Source organism: Dendropsophus ebraccatus, chromosome 8 (assembly GCF_027789765.1).
Source record: "Dendropsophus ebraccatus isolate aDenEbr1 chromosome 8, aDenEbr1.pat, whole genome shotgun sequence".
Lineage (NCBI taxonomy): Eukaryota > Metazoa > Chordata > Amphibia > Anura > Hylidae > Dendropsophus > Dendropsophus ebraccatus.
The window spans coordinates 67,813,615-67,834,199 of record NC_091461.1 but is presented as its reverse complement, the minus strand read 5'-3'; the positions used below and the strand labels follow the sequence as shown (position 1 = coordinate 67,834,199).

The 20,585-nt window shown below is 41.6% G+C and overlaps 1 protein-coding gene across 1 annotated transcript in view; it reads left to right on the top strand.

Annotated features, from left to right (window-relative positions):
- Positions 1 to 20,585, top strand: part of CDH23 (cadherin related 23) — a 671,672-nt gene that overhangs the window by 427,340 nt on the left and 223,747 nt on the right. The window contains exons 17-19 of the mRNA XM_069981852.1: positions 1,398 to 1,470; positions 3,439 to 3,555; positions 16,384 to 16,496. Coding sequence (XP_069837953.1) covers positions 1,398 to 1,470; positions 3,439 to 3,555; positions 16,384 to 16,496 — 303 coding nt within the window. The remainder of the gene's footprint in view (positions 1 to 1,397; positions 1,471 to 3,438; positions 3,556 to 16,383; positions 16,497 to 20,585) is intronic.

Sequence of the window (20,585 nt, the reverse complement as noted above, 5' to 3'; positions counted from 1 at the left end):
ATCTTCTACATTTATTTTGATGTGACTCATATTGTAAATTTCCCTGTATCGTAATTAAGAGGAAACCAGTAAAGTTCAGCTATTTTTACCTGGAAAAGACTCCCGAGTTGATTTTTTCCTATTCCCAGTCCTTAATCACTGCTGTTTAGCATCTGTAATTTATTTGCTTAGAAAAGCTGTGACACATTTTCTCCTTAATAGATTATCACTGGCTGTCTCTTTGTCAACTGGAGATTGTAGTTTTTTACACATTAATAAAATCGAGAGAGTGTTTGGCTAAACATTCACTTAATAGAGGCAGAATCATTAAGTCATATCATAGAATTGTCTTGCCTTAGAGACAAATTGAGAATCTTGGTTTGTTGCCATTTTGAGCCTGGAAGGAATGGAAATTGGCTTACTTCTCTGTTGGCCGGGATTCATTTAATGGGAAATTAAGTCGTATTCTCAGGGTACATGTTATTTATTAGATGATGTTCACACTTAAACTCTGCATTTATACACCTGCATTAGTATTGTGATTCCTTTTGATTAAGCATCCTTAGCCGTGTTGATTGCTTTGCCTTATGTGTAGTTTCTTAGCTGACTCAATATAACAGGTCTTCTTGAGGCTGTCAGTCCAGTAATGTATCTGATTGCCAGCAAAGCGTTCTTTTTTTTTTATTAAAGATAAATTTACAGCATCTCTTCTTATCTCATAAACATTGAGCTTTTGTGTCAGCACACTACTAGTTCCTCTAAATTACTACCTACACATGAAAAAATGATGCCTTTTGACTGCTGTTATAGACAATTGTATTGGATTCTAAATAACTGGAACAAGATTTTGTGTTATGATGGTAGCACTTATGCCTTGATGCACAGCCTCACTGCCCTTTGAATACATTCTCTGATATGCAGCCTGCGTGCCCCTTTGGATATATGCCCTGATGTGCATTCTGGTTGCCCCTTTGAATATATCCCCTAATAAACAGTGCAGCTTGTAAGGGCCTTATACAATACAGTATAATGGCTAGTATTATATAGGTAATATGATAAGAATATGGGCATTATGACTGATTCTTTCTGTTGGCAATAAGGGGGGCAGTGCAGAATGAAAGGATTGGGCAAACTTTGAGCACACTACAGTTTTGTGCAACACGTTGAAGTTTGTGCTACATTTTTGTGCTCAAAAAATTCAAAGAGCGCTGTATATACTATATATTGTTCTAACCCCATATCAGTATCCTGCCTTCCTGAGCAACCAACAGAAATAGCAAATATAGCAATTCAAACAAATTGTAATGTGGTGCTATTTTAAGAAAAAAAAAATGGTTTTAAGCATTCATCATTTCTGTAAATATGTTCCCTACATACAGTAATTACGCTTTTTTTTTGTTTGTTTTTTTCTTTTACAGGATGAAAATGACAACCCTCCAACATTTAGCCGGCCATCTTATGTCATTACAGTAATGGAAAACATTATGGCAGGTAAACTAGCCTATGAATACAATAGCATACATTTATTTTATTGCATTGTATGTATTTTGAAGAAATAAAACATAATAATTACAATTAAAAAAAATATATAATTTGGACAGCTTGCCTTGTGTGGCTGACATGTCTAAGCAAGCTGCTGGATGGCGTTCATTTATCATTCCATCAGATTTTCTGACAACTCAGTCTCCAGCCTTTTACTTTGTTCTCCTAAACATTTCTCAAAGCTGCCATATTTCAAATTTTACAATAATTAATGGTAAAGATGGATTGAGAACTGAACAGCATCCATTAGCTTAAATTGTTTTGTAAGGCAGGCAGCTACAGAAGAGATGCTGTCCAAACATTTAGGCTGCGTTCACACTACGTATATTTCAGTCAGTATATGTATATTTCAGTCAGTATATTTCAGTCAGTATTGCAACCAAAACCAGGAGTGGATTAAAAACACAGAAAGCATCTGTTCACGCAATGTTAAAATTGAGTGGATGGCCGTCATTTAATGGCAAATATTTGCTGTTATTTTAGAACAACAGCTGTTATATTGAAATAATGGCAGTTATTTACTGTTACATGGCGGCCATCCACTCAATTTCACCATTGTGTGAACAGATCCTTTCTGTGTTTTTAATCCACTCCTGGTTATGGTTGCAATACTGACTGAAATATACGTAGTGTGAACGCAGCCTAAGGCTGGGTTCACACTACGTATATTTCAGTCAGTATTGTGGTCCTCATATTGCAACCAAAACCAGGAGTGGATTAAAAACACAGAAAGGATCTGTTCACACAATGTTGAAACTGAGTGGATGGCCGCCGTATAACAGTAAATAACGGCCATTATTTCAATATAACAGCCGTTGTTTTAAAATAACAGCAAATATTTGCCATTAAATGGCGGCCATCCACTCAATTTCAACATTGTGTGAACAGATCCTTTCTGTGTTTTTAATCCACTCCTGGTTTTGGTTGCAATATGAGGACCACAATACTGACTGAAAAATACGTAGTGTGAACCCAGCCTAAGGCTGGGTTCACACACAGTATATTTCAGGCAGTATTTGGTCCTCATGTCAGGTCCTCATGGCAACCAAAACCAGGAGTGGATTGAAAACACAGAAAGGCTCTGTTCACACAATGTTGAAATTCAGTGGATGGCCGCCATATAACGGTAAATAACTGCCATTATTTCCATACAACGGCCGTTGTTTTAAAATACCAGCAAATATTTGCCATTAAATGACGGTCATCCACTCAATTTCAACATTGTGTGAACAGATCCTTTCTGTGTTTTTAATCCACTCCTGGTTATGGTTGCAATACTGACTGAAATATACGTAGTGTGAACGCAGCCTTAAAGTGTAACTGTCACTTTTTTAGGAAAGGCTTTCCTGTGTGTACAAGAGGTGTGGCACTGTATCTGACCATTCTGTTACTTGTATATAGCATTTACCCCATGGTTACCTGCCTGCAAACTCCTAGGTGTCTGCTTTCCCTATGCTTAGCTGCAGTGTAAATGCAGACTAACCACTGTGCTGGCTCCTGTACACTATATACACACACTGAAAACAAGATCCTGCAATCCTACCTCACTGTAGCAAACCTTAAGAAGTTCCCAGATTAGTATTAAGCAGTTTGACCAGTGATTTCAGCCATATCCCAGCATTTAGAATATTTCTGCTATCATACTGTCAGCACATTCCCCTTGGCCCCTCCTCTCTCCATAGACTTGTATGGGCAATGTAAGCTAATACTAATTTTGCCTTTCTCTGCTGTTGACAGCTTTAAGATAAAATACTGTATATAATGGATGTTTTTTTATATATATATTTGCTTGTATTATTGATTTTACAAAGTTGTTTAAAATGACATTTATGCTTAAAGATGTAAGTGTTATGAATGTGCCCATATATCCAGAAGCTTTCATGGCTATTTTCCCTTTCCGTTTCCTTTGTTTCCTAGGTGCTACTGTGCTATTCTTGAATGCAACAGATTTGGATCGTTCCAGAGAATATGGGCAGGAGTCTATTATATACTCATTGGATGGTTCACCGCAGTTTCGGATCAATGCCCGATCAGGTCATTTTTTTTAAATAGATTTTTTTTAAAGGCTATGCCTACCTTAGGGGCATATTTTTACTAAACTGAATTTATTTTGACTATACATACCAAACTGCAGAATTACAGTATATTTACAGTGAAATCCTACCTCTGTCGGCTCGATCTCCAGCCTTTTCTGTGTTCTCCTAAAAGATCATCTAAGTTCAGTTATAATTAACCTCTTAGAGACATATGCTGTACCCGTACAGCATATGCCCGGAAGAGGAGTTCAGAGGGGGTCGTGCCGCGACCCCGCTCTGAACTGCCGCAATCCCTACCGCGACTATTAGCTCCCGCTCCTGCTAATTAACACTGTTAGATGCAGCTGTCAAACATGACAGAAAGAACAACACATGGCGCAAAAAATGACACCTCAATCAGCCCCATAGACCAAAGGATAAAAGCGCTGTAAGCATGGGAATAGAGCAATTTTAGGGAACGTTTTTTTTTGCTGTAGAAGGTTTTATTTTTTACGAGCCATCAAATAATAAAAAAGTTTGAGGAACATATATAACATGTCAGTTTTCTATAGGATAAAATAAGTCGCTATTACAAAGTAAAATTAGTGGCGCAAAAAATTAGGGCTTATGTGGGATTCTAGGTGAAAAAATGCAAGTGCTATGGCCTTTTAAACACAAGGAGGTAAAAACGAAAATTGGCTCCGCCCTTAAAGGGCAACTCCCGTGGGGACCCCCCCCCCCCAAAAAAAAAAAAAAACACAGACACACAGACACCATACTCACCATCACTCCGGTGACGATCCCCAGTCGATTTGCTCGCTGTCCGCCTCTCCGTCACTGCCGTCCGACGTCCAGCGATGTCTCTCACTTCCGGGTCCAGGGGACGGAAAAGGCTGCTAGTGCGCTTGCGCATCGGCAGCCTTTTCATTGGCTGGAGCACATCACATGGCTTCCAGCAAGCTCAGCCAATCAGGGCTGAGCAAGCTGGAAGCCATGTGAAGCGCTCCAGCCAATGAAAAGGCTGCTGGTGCGCATGTGCACCAGCAGCCTTTTTTTATCCTATTCACTTTCCATGAAGACGCTGAGGAGGAAGAAGACCCGGACCGCCCCCCGGCTCTGACGTTGTTGTCTCAAGATGGCGCCCGGGAGAAGAGGATGGTGACGACCGTAATAGGTAATGTATAATTTCTTTAACTTCCGGGGGTTCGGGGGTCCGTAAGTGGGGGAAGGGGGCCAGACTGGGTATTTAACCACATTACGAAGTTATATAACTTTGTAATGTGTGTTAAATAAGAAAAAAAAAATTTGTAGGAGTTGTCCTTTAAGAGGTTAAGTAAAACTTAAAGCGTAACTGTCATTTCAGGGCCATTTTTCTGAAAACATTAAATATCAACAGTACAAGCGATTTTAAGAAACTCTGTAATAGGTTTTATGTACTAAAAGAGTTTCCTTCTGGACTGAAAAAGCAATCTCCCAGCCTCCCCCCTCACATCACAAGAAGCAGGATTTCTGTCTCCATTATGTGGCTATGGAGAGGGGAGGGGCTGTTAGGAGTGACTGAGCACGGAGGATTTCTGCACAGCACAACACCCTGCAATCTTCTCTCAGTAAGTTCATAGATAAGCACTGACCTTTCTGAGACCTGAATCCAGCGTTTTAGGTGCCCAGAGAGTCTACAAACAGCTGACCTTCATGTCACCTCTTCCTGCTCCCTCATCTCCCTCAGCCCCTTCCCCCTTCATAGGCTTACAATGGAGAGAGCAGAACCCGTCTTCACTGGCTTCTCTGTAATGAAGACGTGTTTGCCTGATAATGCACAGATGAGAAGTCAGGGGGGGAGGCTGGGAGATTGCTTCTTGAGTACAGAAGGAGGCTTTTTTGGCTGATGAAACCTATTACAGAGTTTCTTAAAATCGCTTATACTACTGATTTCTGCAATAAAAAAAACATGACAGTTACGCTTTAACCCTTAGACGACCCAGGGCGTATAGTTACGCCATGGAAGTCTGTCCCCAGACGACCTAGGGCGTAACTGTACACCCTGGGTGTTTCTCCCGCTATGAAGCGTGCTCCGGAGTGGAGCGCGCTTCATAGCAGGTGGGGGCCGGCTGCAATCAGCAGCCGGGACCTCACCGGTAATGACACGCTGCAGCGATCGCGCTACCGCGTATCATTAACTCCTTAAACGCCGCGATCGCGACTGCGGGGGTCCCGATCGGTAAAACAGACCGCCGGAGGTCTCTCACCTGCCTCCGTGCGGTCCAATCGGCGATCTGCTGCACTTAGCCTGCACAGGCAGGCTCAATGAGCAGATCGCCGATAACACTGATCAATGCTATGCCTATGGCATAGCAATGATCAGTGTAAAAATCTAACTAATGTATGTACAAGTCCCCCAAAGGGACTTCAAATGTGTAAAAAAAAAAAAAAGTTAAAAACACTAACACACTACCCCAAAACCCCTCCCCCAATAAAAGTTGAAATCACCCCCCTTTCCCATTATATAAATAAAACATATAAAAATAAATAAATAGATAAACATATAATATACCGTAGCGTGCGTAATTGTCCAATCTATTAAAATATAACAAGCGTCATTGTGATCGGTGAACGGCGTAGACGAAAAGAGGGAAAAAAGTGCGCGGATTACCGATTTTATGTTACATTATATATAAAAAAAATTAGTAAAAAGTGATCAAAACGTCCGATCTTCACAAATATGGTATTAATAAAAACTAGAGATCATGGCGGAAAAAAATGACACCCCATTCAGCCCCGTAGGTGAAAAAATAAAACCGTTATAAGCATCACAATAGGCCTAATTTATTTATAATTAATTGCCAAAAAAAAGGATTTCATAAAAAAAAAATATATAACATTAGAGAATCTGTGTAAACCTGCATATGGTTGTGTTCGGGCTGACCTATAGAATAATAGTATAATGTTGCTTTTACCATATAGTGCATTACGTAGACACAGGAACCCCCCAAACGTTACCATATTGCATTCTTTTTTACGATTTCACCTATTTATATCTTCATAAATAATATATTTGAAATTCCATCATACATGTGATGGTAAAATGAAAGACGCCATTACAAAGTACAACTATTCCTGTAAAAAACAAGCACTTACATGGCTTGTAGATAGAAAACTGAGAGTGCTAGAGCTCTTAGAAGGGGAGGAGGGAAAAACGAAAACACTAAGATCAAAATTTGCGCGGTCCACTGGGTCATTTTGGGCCTGGTCCTCAAAGGGTTAATCAACTTTGATTTGCTTATATTTCAGCTTACTGTAGATGATCATTTATTTGAAGGCAAGAGTCAAGCCATATCACTGATGGATTTCAATGGAATGCTGCAGCTTGCTATGTACTGTGATATACATTCACTCCATTCTAAAAGTAGTAGTCTGGCTGGTATGTATATATATATATATATATATATATATATATATATATATATATATATATATATATATATATATATATTTGATCTATAGAGATATAGGGTATGAATATTGTTATATGCACCAGACCACAGTTTTTAGAACAGAGAGGTGGTCTGTAACCTGGAATTGCAACATATAAGGAGAAGGTGGCAAGTTTCCTAAATTTATGTATTTGCAAAAATATATAACTTGACAAGCCCTATGAGATTGAAAATATTAGTTTAGATTAGAATACCCTTTTAACACTTGACATTATTTTACTGTTAAAGTGTCACTATTGTTTTCAAAATGCAAATAAACAGGTTTTGTGAAATAAAGCATGTTTGCAATTTACATTTTTTTTTTAGTTTAGGTTTGTTTTAAAGCATAATAACTAAAAAAAAATGTGAATTACAAACTTGCTTTTTTATATCGTATCCCCTGTTGATTTACATTCTTAAAATTATAATGACAGTGACATTGTAGAGGATGACAAGTTTTAACAAGATTTGATATTGTAGAAATTCTGGAAGTTTTAAGTTAAAAAAAATATATATATATATCAAATGCTTTAATATGAAAATCTGAAAATCTCCAGGTAATCTAGATTGTGAATAATGTTATGTTAATGATGAAAGTTATTGTTGAAATGATTCTCTGGACCGAAAAACATTGTTGGCAGTAATTTAACTTATAGACTGGGCACCAGCTGATTCTGTACTCTTTACACTTGTTTAAGTCCTTTCAGCTGCTTGAGAAGCTATAACGCTAAGCTATAGAGTGTTCACTATGCTCAGATGTGTCCAACTGATGCCTTGTAAAGACATAAGTACTTATCGTGGGAGTTGAAAATTAGTCAAACCTTCACTGCTCAAAAATAGTTCCTATTGAAGTAATTTTAAAACAGAATGTCAAGATTCACCTTCACTATGTTGAACTACTTGAAAGATGCTTTATAAAGATGGTATTTATACAGAAACAGGTTGTCCAGTGTCAGTAAATAAAGATTTGTTATAATAAAAGCTATTTTGTTATTATTTTGGACACTTTTACGATTTCAGCTTGTTCTTGGTGAACTGAAACATTATTCTGAATTCTAAACTCATTCCCAGCTCTAAAACCATGACATGAAGACATGGAGATTTGTTGTGGCAGGGTAATTTGTTGTGTAGATTTCAAGAGAAGTATATTAGAAAGTTTTAACTATATAATGATTAAAGCAGACCTGTGTGTGGCTGTATAGGGTTCCTTGGTCTGATTTCAAGCATACCTTGCTTTCACAGATAAAGCCCTCAAGAGCTGAGATATTTCTATCATTATGAAAATTAGCTCCAAAAGCCCAGGGGGTGTTTTCTGCGATGCAAACGCTAAGCTGTGTATATTCCAGTTCTTGCCTGCAATGCCCCTCTGCTCAGTTCTATACAGCTTGTTGATTGACATCCACTGGGCTTTACTTTCAGTGGATGTAGGAGTGAGCACAGTGGTGTTGCAGGCATTTCGAGACCGGTCCATTCTCTTTCTCAAGTGTCTGTGGGGCACAGGAAATGTGGAGTAAAGGCTTCAGTACATTTTAAGTAAACATTTTATTGTTTTGTATGTTATGTGAAAGCATTGCTAACAATGTCCGTGCATTCCTTGCTACATGATCATCGAGCCGTGCTATAGGCTAAGTGAGCAAACACTGATTTAGCAGATCCATGCTCCCTTATTGGGCAAATTGGTACATGTAATATGACCATTAGGTGACCTAAAAAACATCCGCTTGGTTTACCCACCTAATACCCTGTGACAGGTTTGCTTTAAAAGGGGTATGCCATAGTAAAATATGTTTTTTAAATTAACTGGTGTCAGAAAGTTAAACAGATTAGTAAATTACTTTTATTTAAAAATATAAAGTGTTCAAGTATTTATCAGCTGTGGTATATTCATTGTAGTCTCACAGTTCCTGCCACTTCTGCTTTTGACAGGAACTGTCCAGAGCAGTAGCAAATCCCCATAGAAAACCTCTCCTGCATTAAGCCCCTATTCCATGGGTTGTTTAAAGGAGCACACACGCGCTCTCAGCGCTCGTTTGCTCCTCGTTCCCCTCTCGCTGCCGCCGCTATTCAGCGCGGCGGCGGCGAGCGGGTGAGTGCGGGAGGGGCGGCGGGGAGCTGCAGGGGGCTGCCCGGGTGATCACTGATCGTCCGGGCGGCCCATTGGATATAGCAGCATCTGATGCTGACGCTCCTATTCAACATGTTGAAAAACAAGCGACTGCAATGATCAGCCGACATGAACGATGTCGGCTGATCGTTGCACTCTATTCCATGGGACGATTATTGTCTGTAGCGGCGCGCACCTCTTTCAGCGGATAGCAGAATCGGCCGGCCCATAGAATGGTGTCTATGGAGCCGGCGAAAAGGAGCGGCTGTGAGCGTGTTCTAGTGATGAAATTCAAAAGAATCCACGAGAATTCTGTAGTCGGAACCCACCCTTAGACAGTTCATGGGCAGAGGTGGCAGCAGAAAGCACTGTGTCAGACTGGAAAGAATGCATCATTTCCTGCATTACATACAACAGCTGATAAGTACAGGAAGATTTTTAAATAGAAGTAAGCTACAAACCTGGATAACTTTCTGACACCAGTTGATTTAATTTTTTTTTATCCAGAGTACCCCTTTAAGCTTTATTATAGTATGAGCAATATAAAAATAGCTGGTTGTACATAATACGTTTTGTAACTGTACTAAGGCTGGGTATCATTAGATTAAAGGGGTTGTGTAGTGTAAGTGACCATTTACTGATGCTTCGGGTGACCAGTGCTGTAGACTTACCTGTCCAGCTGTGTTGTAAAAACCAATTCCCAGGCCGTCCGCTGTCCACCGCTGTCATCTTCTGAACTTAAAGTGACACTGTCACCCCCAATAATCATTTTTCAATCTTTACAGGTGTGTGTAACCCGCCTATATCTCTCTGCATACCTGTAACTATTTTTCAGTTTCATGAGGTGGCTTTCCCTGAAAGCGTAATTTGGCCGGGTATCTTCTAGCGCCACTGGGCGGGGCTTGGTCCCTGAAGCGCCACATAGCCCCGCCCATTACAGCGCCGTTGACCCCGCCCCCTTGGGCTCTGTGTTTGAGGCCTCCCTGACGTGCGCGTCCACATCTCCCACCGTCTTCCGCGTGCGGGATTGTCATGTGGCGCGCAGGCGCAGAAGGTGACCGCCGGGTCACCCACAGCCGGGCTGTGCGTGCGATCGCACAGCCCGCCGATTACACCGGCCGCACCGGCCCTTGTTGCGTGGGACTCTCCGGATGCCTCGCTGCGGCTGTGAAACCCTCCTCACAGCCAGCAGCGAGGCGCAGACATAGAGCGCAGGCGCACTGCGGCGGTCCTATTCGGCGCATGCGCAGTGCGCGGCGGACGCCGCGGTGCGCCTGCGCTCTATGTCTGCGCCTCGCTGCTGGCTGTGAGGAGGGTTTCACAGCCGCAGCGAGGCATCCGGAGAGTCCCACGCAACAAGGGACGGTGCGGCCGGTGTAATCGGTGGGCTGTGCGATCGCACGCACAGCCCGGCTGTGGGTGACCCGGCGGTCACCTTCTGCGCCTGCGCGCCACATGACAATCCCACACGCGGAAGACGGCGGGAGATGTGGACGCGCACGTCAGGGAGGCCTCAAACACAGAGCCCAAGGGGGCGGGGTCAACGGCGCTGTAATGGGCGGGGCTTCAGGGTCCAAGCCCCGCTCAGTGGCGCTAGAAGATACCCGGCCAAATTACGCTTTCAGGGAAAGCCACCTCATGAAACTGAAAAATAGTTACAGGTATGCAGAGAGATATAGGCGGGTTACACACACCTGTAAAGATTGAAAAATGATTATTGGGGGTGACAGTGTCACTTTAAGCTAATGTGCAGTGTGGACAGCAAATTACTATTCAGTGGTCATTTCCTGTCCACACAGCACATCAACTGAAGTTCAAAGGAAGATGACAGTGGTGGACAACAAGTGGCCCGGGAACTAGCATTTGATCAGAACGGGTAAGTATACAGCACTGGTATGCCCCTCAGAGCCCTGGCAGCATCAGTAAATGGCCACTGCACAACCCCTTTAATGTCTGTCAACCATCTAAGACCATCCAAACTGTACCCTCTATAGTTTGTATTGGATATAAAGAAAAGGCAGTTGGTGTTCAATATGCCCAACATAGAGAATGGAAACAATCTCTCTTGCAGCAGCTTTCTTCTCTTGCTTATTTAAAAGACTCCTAGCTGTGCTAAGCTGAACAAGCATGTGGGGAACATGTAGGCCGGATGAGTGTTCAACCAACAGCTATCTAAGGTGTATGGCCAGTCTAACAGTGTTCACTGTGTGGTCTACCCGTTTTATCTACAGTAGTTGATTATAATTGTGGAACACACCTTTTTTTTTTTTTTTCCATTGAACTGTAACTTATAATTGTATATGTTGTGCTCATGTTTTCCAGATCCTACAGACCCAGTAACATGACATTAATCTTAGTTGCATCCAGTAACTTTGTACACACCTAATAGAGTCTGGCTAGAAATAACGTATTCTAGAACATGAGAAATGGAAAATTATTGTTCCTCTATTTTTATCTCTGTCATCTGTTCTTTTGTTTTAAAAAAGTGTCTCCATAAAAATCTAGGTGAAATAAAAATAGTGCTTGTAAATTACAGTAGACAGTATGATACTTAGACTGCCATAGTTTCTTATGACTGAAATGCTCCAATTTTTATATCTCTATTGATTCTGTCTATCAATGAAAAAAGCCTTGGGTGCACATGGGAAAAAGAATACTATTAAAGAAATGGGGATTTAGCAAAAAACAATGCCAGTAAGGTTCTAATCCAATCATTTACAATCTTTCTGTTGTACCACAAAATACTGTATATAGTACAGTAGAGTACACAGAAAGATTACATCTAAAGGAGGAAATAAGGAAACCTTAAATACACATATAAAAATACAAAATGTTTACAGAATGGTAAAGGTAATTGTTTTTAACCCCTTTATGTCCACATTCAGTATATATACATTCCTATTGCTCATGCCGCTGCACTGCACATGAAGGCACTTTTATTGTGTGCAGGACCGCTCAAATGTGTCGCCGGCGCCAGAGGTAATGATGGCGCAATGACTGCGTGACTGCGGCTGCCTGTCAGTAATCCCTTAAACGGTGCTATGCATAGTTAACGCAGCATTTAAGAAAGTTAGTGAGAGGATAAATGCCTGTCACTGACTGCTATGCTGCCGGGATCCCGATCACTTTCCCTGACAAGCCAAGGGAAACTCCTTACCTCTGCAATCTCAGCAATCTTCTGATGGGCTGCCCTCAGGCAGGCTCTATGAGAAGATTGTCAATAGTACTGATCAATGTTATTAGAGATGAGCGAACCTCGAGCATGCTCGATTCGATCCGAACCCGAACTTTCGGCATTTGATTAGCGGTGGCTGCTGAACTTGGATAAAGCCCTAAGGCTATCTGGAAAACATGGATATAGTCATTGGTTGTATCCATGTTTTCCAGACAACCTTAGAGCTTATCCAAGTTCTGCAGACCCAGCTAATCAAATACCGAACGTTCAGGTTCGGACCAACTCGAACCTGAACCCGGTTCTCTCATCTCTAAATGTTATGCTATGGCAAAGGCAATGATTGAATATGTAACTGTAGAAAAAATAATAAAAAAAAAATAATAAAAAGTTGACCTTTGGTCATGAAGAGGTTAATAAAAATAAAAGTTTGATCCTATGAAAAAATAATGTATTTTTAAGAGTTTTATTCTAGGTTCTATTTATAATGTACAGTAGTAAACCAAAAATGTATTTAGTAGTAAGTCAAATAAACTAGCACTCTCTGAGATAGACAATGCAGTTGCAAAAATAATAATAATAATAATATATATATATATATATATATATGATGTAACCAATATAATTCGTATACCCACAACTGCTATAAAACTGCTATAAAAAAAAAAGTTTTCTAGGATGCACAGGATATGACAAATTTCTGATACAAGAAAGCGAATCTCGGTCTAAACAGAGGGTCTCATAGATGTGTCCAGTGGAGTTTATATATTCCACTACATTTTAAAGAACAACAATGTTTTGGTGGATATAACTGCCTGTATAGCTGCCAAAACCTTGTTAATCTTTAAGAGATGGTGGAAATGGTGCAGAGTGGAGGTCCCTGGTCCTGGCTCTTATTCCTTCTTCATAAATTTTTGATCATGTAAATTACAACTCTGAGACCAGCACTTATGTGGAGAACAGGGATGGAAGTACCCCTTTTGGGTTGTCTCATCCCATTTAAACTTTTTAATCTTTAGATCCATAGATCTGCGGATTTATCTGAGTATGGCTCCCTAGTAAGCTGGTTTAGAGGGGCATGATGCCGCCAGTTATTTGTTTTTCCTACAACTTCTAATGTTTGAAACATTTTAATATTTTTTTTCTGCAGTTTCTGCAGTTATTTTTATCTGAATTATACAGTGGAGTTTCAGAGCAGGGAATACTCCTCTGACATCCATCTGCCTTCATTGGGGGGAACCCCTAATTGAATATCCTTTAATAAAATCTGCTCTAGGCCATAAATATAAGGCTTCAAAGAAAAGAAAAGCAGTAGTGACCTGAAGCACAAATCCCTGATGTAGACTATGGCCCTTTCAGAGTTAAAAGGGACTCACAGACACTCTCAAGATACGAATCGTTTTTTTTTATTATTTGGCGACACATTTGGAGCTTAAACACTGTGTTAGGTATGAGGTCATTAGTGCTAAATGACATCCTAAAGAAGTACTGTATTCTTATGGAGATTTTTCACAATATATTATCAACCAAATAACCAAATTTGGATTGTCAGATTTATCAAGTACATGTCTGTACTTTAGCTCCATAGAGTTGCATGGTTAAGTACCACAGTGTGTAAGCCCATTTATTGACTGATTTACTTGCATATTGTTGCCACTGAGTTGCAATATATAAATATATCTCACACAGGACACTGCTTCCTTTTAGCTCACACAACACTGACTGGACTTCTTTTCTGATTACTATTAACTCCCTCACTGTTGGATAACTAGAAATGTTGTGTGCTGGCACTACTGGCATTCTCTAACTGTCAGAGGTAATAAATTAACCCTTGACATCGACAGTCAAGCTTACCCTTGGCCACATATCCATCTATATGGAGAGAGATGAAACAACTGTTTCATTTCCCCTAAACTGCTCTGGAGAATGTCACTGTTCTGTTGTTTTCCTGCCCTTTGGCCATTTGCTCACTGATTGATGTGATGTCAGTGGTGGACAGGGTTAGATATGAGATGTTGCAGCTTGTCTGGCAACAGAAGAGACAGATCATATGACTTTCGTCTCAGAAGGGAGGGGGAGGACAGAGTAGCCGAGACCATGTGGACCAGGAAGTGAGGATTTTCTGCAGCGTCAGGGTGTGATTCAGGATATGCTGCAGACAAACAGCTCAATTCATGGCCACGGCTGTGTATGACGCTCCCACCTACCCTCCCTCCCCATCAGCCAATCAGGTGGCTGATGAGGAGCGAGGAGAGCCGGTAGCGTCACACACAGCCGTGGCGCCGAACAGGTAATGTATGCTCAGGGCCGGGCCAGCGGACGGGCGGGTGGCGGGTGGGTGGGAAGCAGGTTGGGGGTTAACCCCTTAAAGACAGAGTCAATTTAAATTTTTGTAAACTTCAGTTTTTTTCCTCCTTGTGCCTAAAAGACCATAGCACTTGCATTTTTTCACCAAGAAACCCACATGAGCCCTTATTTTTTGCACCACTAATTGTTATTTGCAATTACAGGCTTAATATTTTCATAAGGTACACTGCAGCTCCCCCCCCCCCAAAAAAAAAAAAAAAAAGTGTGGTAAAATTGTAAAAAAAAAAACATTTCTTTTTTAACATCTTCTTTTTCTTTAATATGTAACATGTATAACTTTTATTTTATCTGATGGCTTGTAAAAAATTCAAACCATTGTTAACAAATTAACAAAGTTCCTTAAAATTGCACTATTCCCATGCTTATAACGCTTTTATCCTTTGGTCTATGGGGCTGTTTAAGGTGTCATTTTTTACACCATGATATGTTCTTTCTATCGATACCTTGATTGTGCATATGCAACTTTTTTATTGCTTTTTATTACAATTTTTCTGGATTTGATGCGACCAAAAATGCACAATTTTGCACTGTGGAATTTTTTTGCGCTTACGCCATTTACGTGCGAGAATGTGATTAATTAATTTTTTGGGCGATTACGCACGCGGCGATAACAAACATGTCCCCGAGGCGACCACAGGGCATAAATATACGCCCCGTGTCGTTAAGGGGTTAAAGGGGTGGTCCCATACAGGCAGCGGATCCACTGTGTGTATGGGACCCATTCAGCTTCACAGTACAGGATCCGCAGCGGATTTCACTGCAAACTCGCAGCGTGAAATCTGCTGTGGATCCAGTATGTGTGAAGCTACCCTTAAAATAACATTTACGTAAAATTCAAGGCTACCAGACTAAAAAAATTCCAGACTAAAATATGTCTATCTTCTTTATTCCATGCTTTCTCTAATTTGATCTATCTATTCTTTTGTGAATATTTGTCTTTATGAGGTTTCAAAGCAATATATTTATTTAAATATTTAATATTTTATTTTTTAAATTAGTAGTTTAAATTTTTTATTTTTCCTGAATTGCCTCTGAAATATGTGGCTTTAAAGGAGACCTGTCACCCCCCATGCCGGGGTGACAGGCTCCCGACCCCCCGTTAGAGCCCCCTATACTCACGTGATCCCGCCGGGTCCCGCTTTCTGAGCCCGTCGGGTCACAGAGATATCAGCGCCCGAAGCCCGGCACGCGCGCTGACAGCAGAGTCAGATGCCCATAGAGAATGAATGGGGAGTCTATGCTCCGTCATTCTCTTTGGGCATCGGACCCTCCTGTCAGCGCGCGCGCCGGGCTTCGAGCGCTGATATCTCCCTGACCCAACCGACTCAGGAAGCGGGACCCGGCGGGATCACGTGAGTATAGGGGGCTCTAACAGGGGGTCAGGAGCCTGTCACCCCGGCACGGGGGGTGACAGGTCCTCTTTAAAGCTTCTGTCTGTAAGAATCTGCTTGTTTTTATTATTGGATACATTTAAGTTTTGGGCTGGTTATATCCTCTAGCCATATGCAATTTTGCCAGGTTTTAAAGAGATCTCAAACAGTATATATATATATATATATATATATATATATATATATATATATATATATATTCATTTTATTTTTATTAGGACATGGAATTGTCTTTCACCAGGATTTGGCATTGGTGTCAAGAAAAGACTGTGAATAATGCATTGCTAAGCTCGATTTTCTGGTCAATTTAATATTGATTTTTAATTTATACCTTTGCTTACAGGAGAAATCACTACAACAACTCTTCTGGATCGGGAAACCAAGTCAGAATACATCTTAATTATACGAGCAGTTGATGGAGGTGTCGGACCCAATCAAAAAATTGGCATTGCTACAGTAAGTTGATTTTTACTTTTCCCTTACAGTTGTAAGGTCAGTCTACATCTTTTGAATGTAGGTTATGTTTTTGTAATGGGTGTTTTAGATTCTATGTACATATTTGTTTACAGAGCAAATATGATGACCTGCATTTAAGATGGGGGATCTGTATCCCAGGACCAACACATATCCATAGCACATATAGGTCTGTGTTCTGTCTGTAGCTGTGAAGCCGTAGCTTCGAACGGAATAAGAGGATGTGTGAAAGGAGCCTAACTTTCTGGCACCAGTTGATTTGAAAATACAATATTTTCCTGTGTATAAGACTACTTTTTAACTCATCATCTCAGTAGTCGTGTTATATGCCGGGTGTCTTATAGGTTGAGTGCAAAAAAAATCCGGAACCAGAGTGGACAATCTGTGGTTGTTACATACAGTTGGGGGAGCTCAAACATGTTTGCACCCACTACGTATGCAGCTACCTTATGAAGGGCAGAGCAAGCTGCAGGTGTCCAAGGTATGGAAAAAAGAGATACAGTAGAGTGGTGTCGTGCCCAGAAACACACGCCTTTTTAACCCATCTGGCCCGCTCTTGTATCCTGCCGGTATTACTGTACTTACTTCTCTGCCTTTCAGATCTCGCTGCTGAGGACTGCAGTGAATCCGCGCAGGCGCACATGTGCAAGGTCTGAGAGGCAGAGAAGGAAGTACAATAATACCGGTTGCATACAAGGGTGGCCAGACAGGTGAAAGAGGTGTGTTTTTCTGGACACAGAGCCACTCTGCTGTATCTCTTTTTTCCATACCTGGACACCTGCAGAGAGGATGTGGCCGTGGACGCTTTTGTGCTCCCTTGTATCCTATTACTGTACCTCCTTCTCTGCCTCTCAGATCTTTTTTATTAATTTTTATTTGGTGCGCAGTGGAAAATCCGTTTTGTTTAGTTTTTTTCCAAAGAACCCGATTAAAGATATTATTAGATATCAATAGGATTACCATTTTAACATGATACCTATCTTACAGGAAATATTTAACCCCTTGAGTACCAAGCCCAAAATGACCCAGTGGACAACACAAATTTTCATTTTTGTGTTTTCGTTTTTTCCTCCTCCCCTTCTAAGAGCTCTAGCGCTTTCATTTTTCTACCTACAGGGCTATGTAATGGCTTGTTTTTTACAGGAGTAGTTGTAATGGCATCTTTCATTTTACCATAACATGTATGATGGAACCCCAAAATTATTATTTTTTTTTATAAATGACTTTTTATTGAGATTTTCCAATTTTCCAAGTAAGACATACAGAAAAGAAGACAAGCGATAAATGTATCACAAAGCGTAACACAATAAAGTAAGACATACTCATACAATAACAAGTCCCTGTCGGTGCAGTGGGGTTTGTCCGAAAAAGCTAAGTTGTGACACAGAAAATTAATGTGGAATAACCATTAGTAAGGCATAAGAATGCTTTTTGCCTAGCGTCTTGGGTGTCAAGTTCAAAAGGCATAAAGCAGGATCCATGGGGATAGTAGTTCAAAGGAGTCTGGAAGAAAGGCCACAGACCTCAGACCAGTACCCTCCGATTAGAGGACATTCCCAATATATATGAAACAAAGAGCCTATGGCTCCTCTGCAGCGCCAACAAAGCGGGGAGACTGAGCTATACATTTTGTGGAGGAGCTCCAGGGTATGGTACCAGAACATCATAATTTTATAGTGTACATTGTACGTCCTTATACTTTGTACAGATGGACGATGTTGCGGCCCTGTCCCAGGCAATGCTCCAACACTCAGGGGATAGTCGCCTGCCCAATATTGCCTCACACTTGTCCATGTATCTGTGTCGGACAGGGGTGTCCCCACAAGGCGAATTTAAGATACTATAAATGGAAGAGATCAGCCCGCTAGTGGATGTACCCAGTCTGACTAATTGCTCGAAAGCAGTCGGTTTCGAGACAGTGAGTGAACCTAAACGGGTCAGCATGAAGTGACGGATAGTAGGATAGAAGAAATTATCTCTAGTGGAGAGCTCGTTCCTGTCCACCAGCTTCTCGAAGGAGAGCAGCATACAGGATATAGGGTCTACAACGTCTGCAAATTTGAATAGCTTCCGGACAGACCATTCCCGAACAGTAAGAGAGTCCAGTCCCGATGAGAAGTTTGGAAAGAGCAGGAAGGAATTAACGGGAGAAACGGGGGAGTAGAGACGGGTGAACCTCATAGGACCTTGGAGGGAGAGATGCGAGCAGGAGGGAGGAGCCACGTGCAATAGGAAGGAATTTGGGTGAAAGGGGGCAAGCCAAATTTTTTCTATTTCTACCCATTTTTTGTACGCATAATACTTGAACCATGCCGTAATCTGTCGCAGGTGAGCCGCCCAATATTAGTGTACTACATTCGGCACTGCTAGACCCCCTTGAGATTTCCCACTCGTCATTACAGATTTCAGAATGCGATGGCGCCCTGAGTGCCATATAAATTTAATATTGCATTCTGAACCGCCTTAAGTTCGTGCATTGGCACCTGAACCGGTAGAGTCTCAAAGTGATAGAGAAGCTTGGAAAGAATTGTCATTTTGACAGAGGCATTGCGACCCAAGAGGGATATGTAGTGAGGAGACCATTTGAACATGAGGGACTTCACTTCATGAAATAAAGGGGGAAAGTTCACTGAAAGGTGGAGTAAGAAGGAGTCAGGCGTACACCTAAGTATTTGATGGAAGAGGAGGTCCATCGGAATTTGAAATTAGATTTCAGCCTAGCTATAGTAGAGTCAGGTAGATTCCGAGGCATAGCCTCGGACTTCGTAGAATTAACTTTGTAACCGGACAGGTTCCCGAAGGTGACAAGGAGGTCATGGAAAGCAGGCAAGATGGTGATCGGCTCCGACAAGGTAAGGAGGACATCGTCAGCAAACAACATGATCTTGAATTCCTTACCTCTCACCCTGACCCCCTTGATGTCTGGACAATGTCGGACAGCAGCCGCCAGGAGTTCGATACAGAGTACAAACAACAAGGGTGACAACGGACAACCCTGGCGAGTGCCATTCGAGAGAGAGAGAAAATACATCTGAAATCGTATGGGGGAATTTAAGAGCTGCCGTGGGTCTCTCATATAAGCTTCTAATAGCAGTCAGAAAAGGGCCAGAAATCCCGAAACGGGTCAATGTCTCAAACATAAGGGACCACCCTAGGTGATCAAATGCTTTCTCAGCATCTAAACCTAATAGTAACGCCTTGTCTGACTGCTGGTTAATAGCATCGATGAGGTCCACGGTTCTCCTGGTGTTGTCTCCACCCTGCCTGTTAATTACAAATCCCACTTGGTCTTTATCTACTAATAAAGGGGAGCCATAGGCCCAATCTAGGCGCCAAAATTTTAGTGAAGAGCTTAAGGTCTGAATTTAAGAGGGCTATGGGTCTGTAGTTACTACATTCTTGGGGATCCCTGTCGGGTTTGGGTATTAAAGTAATATAGAAATGAAGCATAGAGGAGGGAATGGGCGTATCCTGGAGAAAAGAGTTGAACAAAGAGATAAGTTTAGGCGATAGTTCAGAAGAAAAGGTTTTGTAATAGATACGTAAAGCCGTCCGATCCTGGTGAACACCCAGAGGGCAGGCCCTTCAAGACTTCCGACAACTCTTCAGATGTGATAGGAGAGTTCAAGTCATCAAGGGCCTGAGGAGAGAGACTAGGTAAGTGGCAGTTCTCCAAAAACTCATTGATACGTGAACTACGAGCCACCGGGTCCGAGGGCAAATTGGAGGATAGAGAATACAATTTAGAGTAAAATTTCCGAAAGACCGATGAGATATCCTTAGGATGGAATTTAAGATTCCCTAGGTGATCATGCACCGCCTGTGGAGACCGAGCAGCCGATCTGTCGTTAAGCATGTGAGCAAGTAAAGTATGGGCTTTGTTTCCTTTTTCATAAAAACGCTGCCTCGAGTAAAGGAGGAGAGTCTCCACCTTTGCCAAGGGGAGATCCTTGAGGTGCGCTCTAGCTGCGATCAGCTTGCTCAGCGTCTGCACGGAGGGGCGCGCCGTTAGAGCTCTTTCCATAGCCAGTACAGCTTGCCTTGCAGAGAGCAATGCCGCCTGTCTGTCCT